The sequence below is a fragment of the Fukomys damarensis genome, unplaced genomic scaffold, assembly GCF_012274545.1.
Source record: "Fukomys damarensis isolate Sample0158 unplaced genomic scaffold, DMR_v1.0_HiC HiC_scaffold_29, whole genome shotgun sequence".
Taxonomy (NCBI): domain Eukaryota; kingdom Metazoa; phylum Chordata; class Mammalia; order Rodentia; family Bathyergidae; genus Fukomys; species Fukomys damarensis.
In genome coordinates, this window is record NW_022900941.1 from 17418823 (window position 1) to 17423475 (window position 4653).

The 4653-nt window shown below is 35.3% G+C and overlaps 1 protein-coding gene across 5 annotated transcripts in view; it reads left to right on the forward strand.

Annotated features, from left to right (window-relative positions):
• The window catches only part of Acmsd (aminocarboxymuconate semialdehyde decarboxylase), a 79083-nt gene extending 76646 nt beyond the window's left edge, over positions 1 to 2437 (forward strand). For 3 of the 5 annotated variants that reach the window (XM_010606198.2, XM_010606195.3, XM_019204831.2), the window contains one exon: positions 2129 to 2214. In XM_010606198.2, coding sequence (XP_010604500.1) covers positions 2129 to 2191 — 63 coding nt within the window. In that variant the 3' untranslated portion in view covers positions 2192 to 2214. Of the gene's footprint in view, positions 1 to 2128 lie in introns of all 5 variants that reach the window. The other 2 variants (XM_010606196.3, XM_010606199.3) reach the window with 2 other exon arrangements.
• Positions 2438 to 4653: the final 2216 nt, after the last annotated feature.

The window sequence follows — 4653 nt, forward strand, 5'->3', positions numbered from 1 at the left end:
AGAGAGAGAGAGAGAGAGAGAGAGAGAGAGAGAGAGAGAGAGAGAGAGAGAGAGAGAGAAAGGAGCCAAACGTGATGGTGCACACCTCTTGGAGACTGAGGCAGAAGGATCACAAATTTGAGCCCAGCTTGAACAATGAGAGACATAGCAAGACCCTGTTTCAAAATAGAAAAACTGTGGCTCAGCATGAAGGTTCTCGGTTCAACCCCCAGAGCCACAAAAATAATGAAATGAAATGTAAAGCAAAGGAATATAAAACAGCTGAAAACCAGCCTAGCACAACTAAATTCAAAAGCAAGAAAACTATAAAGAAGAATATCAATAATATAAGCTAGTATGTAAAAGAGAGCAAAAGAAAAATAATGTCTCAATTTTTTTCCTTTAACATTTCAATTATTTATGGAGTTCGGAAAGTTGTAATGATTCTAGTTATTTGGATATTAAGATTAAAATCTCAACTGGCTGTGGTGGTACAGGCTTGTAATGCCAGCATTCAGGGGTCTAAAGCAGAGGAATCATCACAAATTCAAGGCCAACATGGGCTATGTAGTAAATTCAAGGCCAGCCTGAACTACCTAATAAGACCCTGTCTCAAAACAAAGACTAAATTCTCAATAACAAGGACTCAAGGAATCAGTCCCTCATATAACTTTATATTTTTTCCCAGTATTTGGCTTTTAAGGTAGATACATGATACTAAAATGTACTACAATGCTATCACTACCTATTCTACCCCTTAGGCTCCTGAATCAAGATGGGTTTTGTTTTTGTTTTTTTTGGTTTTTTGGTTTTTTTGGTTTTTTGGTTTTTTTGAGACAGGGTCTCACTATGTAGTTTAAACTGACCTGGAACTCACTATGTAGCCCAGGCTGGTCTTGAACTCACAGTGATCCTCCTGCCTCAGCCTCCTGAGTGCTGGGATTACAGGCATGAGCTACCACACCCGGCCTCAAAATGGGTTTAAAATGAGATGCGGTATCCTCAGATTTCTCTTCCTTTGCCAATTCCCCCTCTCACCTCTATCCTCTAAAAACGTTAAGTTTTTCCTTCACCACCAATGCCTACCAAGGTCAAGGATGACCAAAAAATGAAAATAAGCTTTTAATAAATATTAATAAATCTTAGTCATAATTCTTTTTGCAGTTATTGGCTTTCTTCTAAAGTAGAATCCAAAAAGTTTCTTGAGCTCTCTCTGTTAAAGATATAGTTCATCAACTCTCCTGAGAAATCTTGAAGTAGATACCAAGAATTCATTCTGATGTATACTAGTTGCAAGTTTTCAACTGGAAAATCTGATTGTTTCACATAAAAGTATCACCTTTGCAGGCTGGTCACAAACAATTGGGGTATCACAAAGCTGCTTGTCAAGTCTGTCTTTTCTATCTGTCTGTCTGTCTATCAGTAGTGGGATTGAACCCAAGGCCACTCTATACTTGAGCTACATATCCAGACCCTTTTATTTTGAGACAGGATCTCAATAAGTTGCCCAGGCTGCCCTTGAACTTTCAATCCTCTTGTCTCAGTCTCTGGAGTTGCTAGAACTACAGGTGTGTGTCACTGCACCCAGCAAATCAGTTCCTTTTCTGAAGAGCTGACAGTCTATGACCTGGAAATAGGTTGAGAAAAACTAGGTAGAACTTTTCCTTCGCAAAACTTATGAGGTGTATAGATTTGTGCCCCCATCTGAGACCTTTCATCTGTATCATTTCTTTTATGATGGAAGAGCTCACCATTTATTCAGGGCCATATGAAAAGGTTAAGGTATATGCCTAGAAGCCATGGGAGAGCTGGATTACTTCTAGGCACTGTTTGTAACTCTCTTGTCCCATAGACCTAAACTGTACCTTTTCTCTGTTTTTGCCTCCAAAAGGGCCTCCAAAGAGGGCCACTTCTAGGAGGACTCTCCCATTTATATGATTCTTCCTCTCCTCCTACAATCCAGTTTTATCTTTAGATTTCAAATAGGAGGGCCAAGATCTGGATGAGAGATTTATTGTAATAACCTGCTGATACTTTTCTCTCATATTATGGAGCTGAGGTTTTAAAAATCTGAGGAAGACAATAAAACACGTAAAACAACCAATAATACTTTAAAATAAAATAAATGTTTTTTCTTTTCCTTTTTTAGGATAAACTCAAAGCCAGTAATGCTCTGACGTTTTTGGGTCTGGAAAGAAAACAATTTGAATGAATTCACTACAAAAACAATTTAACTAAATTCAAGATAAGATTTCACTTTTCTTTTTAAATATATATCACACATAATACTAAAATCCTATTTGGAACTATCTTATCCAGAAATAGAATATCCTCAAATATCCTAAATTATTCCTAATGAAAATTATTTATAAGTGTTTTCCTTCTGAAAAGCAGTACATTATTTCACAGGCAAATCAAAAATCAATTTTCCAGTATCTTTTTTGGGTGGTCTGGAGCTGCTAGGAATGGAACTCAAGACCTTGCATTTGCAAGGCAGGAGGTGGCACTACTGAGTTAAATCCACGGCCCTTCCCAGTGTCTTTAATTAACCTGGAAGAGATTTTTTTTAATGTCATTAATGATTTATATAGAGAAAACCAACACCAGGTTTATTTTAGGGGCTCAAGTAGATTCTCCATTTTGATCAAGTGAATTGGGCCCAAATAACCTATTTTGTTCACTTTTAACACCTTCCACTAGGCTGGGAATGCTTTAGTTGCCACAAAATGAAGATGTACAGGTGTGCTTACAACCCAGTTAAGAAAGCAATACACATGTTCATGGAATAATTACTGAGTATATAAGAACTTCAAAGATGTTTCAGTAAGAAGAATTCATTTGGTCTCAAACAGTGGTGAAGATACTAGAATTTGGGCTGAATCTAAGATAGATAAGGCTTTTCAGGGTAGAGGATAATAAAAAGGAAGACAAAACTATAGGAATATATCTGTGATTGCAGAATGGATGAAAAAAGTTCCTTTCTACAAGCTTATTTTTAGCATACATTTTTAATTTAAAATACTGAGCAGAATGTATAAAGCTAGTTTTGCAGAGTAAACTGGCAATACCAGGATACTCGTAGTCTACTCATTTAATTTATGATATCACCTGGGATGCTACAAAAGGACTTGGTTCTGGGAAGAGTAATGAATATCTGCAATTCACATACCTCTGGCTGAATCCAAAAATTAAATATAATTTTTCCAAACAACCCTTTTACTTTGGTTGGGTTCATTCATACTCCTTTTCCCTTCTATTAGTCCAGAAAATCAAGAGTTGAGTATTAGCATGTAATTTGTATTAGTGCTTCATCAGAGTAGAGAGATCTAATTCTTACTAAACTATTCGTATCCTACTATTTTCACTTTGTATAGTTTAATCACTGCATCTTTCTTGTCCTTTCTGTTGCTTTATAAACTTTTGCCCACACACCACTGTTTATTAGTCTAATCTGCCTAAACAATAAAGTTGAATAACATAACAATATGAAACATATATTACTGTTTTTTTCTTTCCCTAAGGTCTGGGGATTTAGCTCATTGTCACTGTACCTGCCTCTCAAGCATAAGGTCCTGAGTTTAATCCCTGGTACTGAAAAAAAATTATAAAAATTATCTAGTCAGTTTATTCAGTATCAGTATACATGTGTGTGTCTGCATCCTAATGTCTCCTAAGATACCAGCTATACTGAATTAGGGCTCAGATCATTTATATCATTTTAACTTAATTACCTCTTTGAAGACTTTATATCCAAAGACAGTTATATTTTGAGGTGCTAGGATAGGGCTCCAACATAAGAATTTTGAGAAGACAAAATTCAGCCCATAACAAATACCTTACTTATATTTACAGACCTATCTTCTCAGGTGCCATGAGCAATACAAGGTTCTGAGCAAAAGTAGAGACATTTGATTGGCTGGTCTTACAACAACACTATTTATATAACATTCTAGTTTTTCAAGATTTTATCTCCCTCTTTATGTACTTTAGGTACTTCTCTAAAATATATACTGAAAATAAATATCATCACCACCAGATTTCAGAGAAAAACAACCATCCATAACCATTCAAGTTTCTCTATTTTCCTTGTACAATACTTTTCCCTGTATCTCCTAAAATAGAAGCCATATCTGGCTCAATCCAGTTAATTCACTCAGCCAGAAAACATAAACCCATATTCAAGATAAGCTCTTAAGATTACCTTATCAAATTAAATAGCAGATTTAAATTTAAACTAAAATAATTATGAAGCTTTTTCTAATTAAAATTGAAAATCAATAAATTGAAGTTACCACTTCTGGAAAAAAAAACTGACAACTTAATAGTCCACTTTTGAAAAGTTAACATACAAAGATGTTAAAGTTCAAAAAGATCAGATTCAACTTGTGTCTCCACCCTGAAAAGGTAGTTACTATTCATCTGTTTTTGTGTTTTGCTTCTTGGTATGTCTATATCCTACAGTCTGATTATGCAAGTAGTTGTACGTATTTATTCCTTTTGTCATTTTACTCAAACAATAGATTCTTGCTTTTTGGTGGTCATTTCACACATACGCTGCCTCCTTTCAAGTGGCTGAATTCTATGAATAAAAATTACACAGTTGTACCACCATCCAATTCTCAATTTATGGACACTCATGCTTCCAGTCTTATAATTACAAATCGCTGCTAAGAA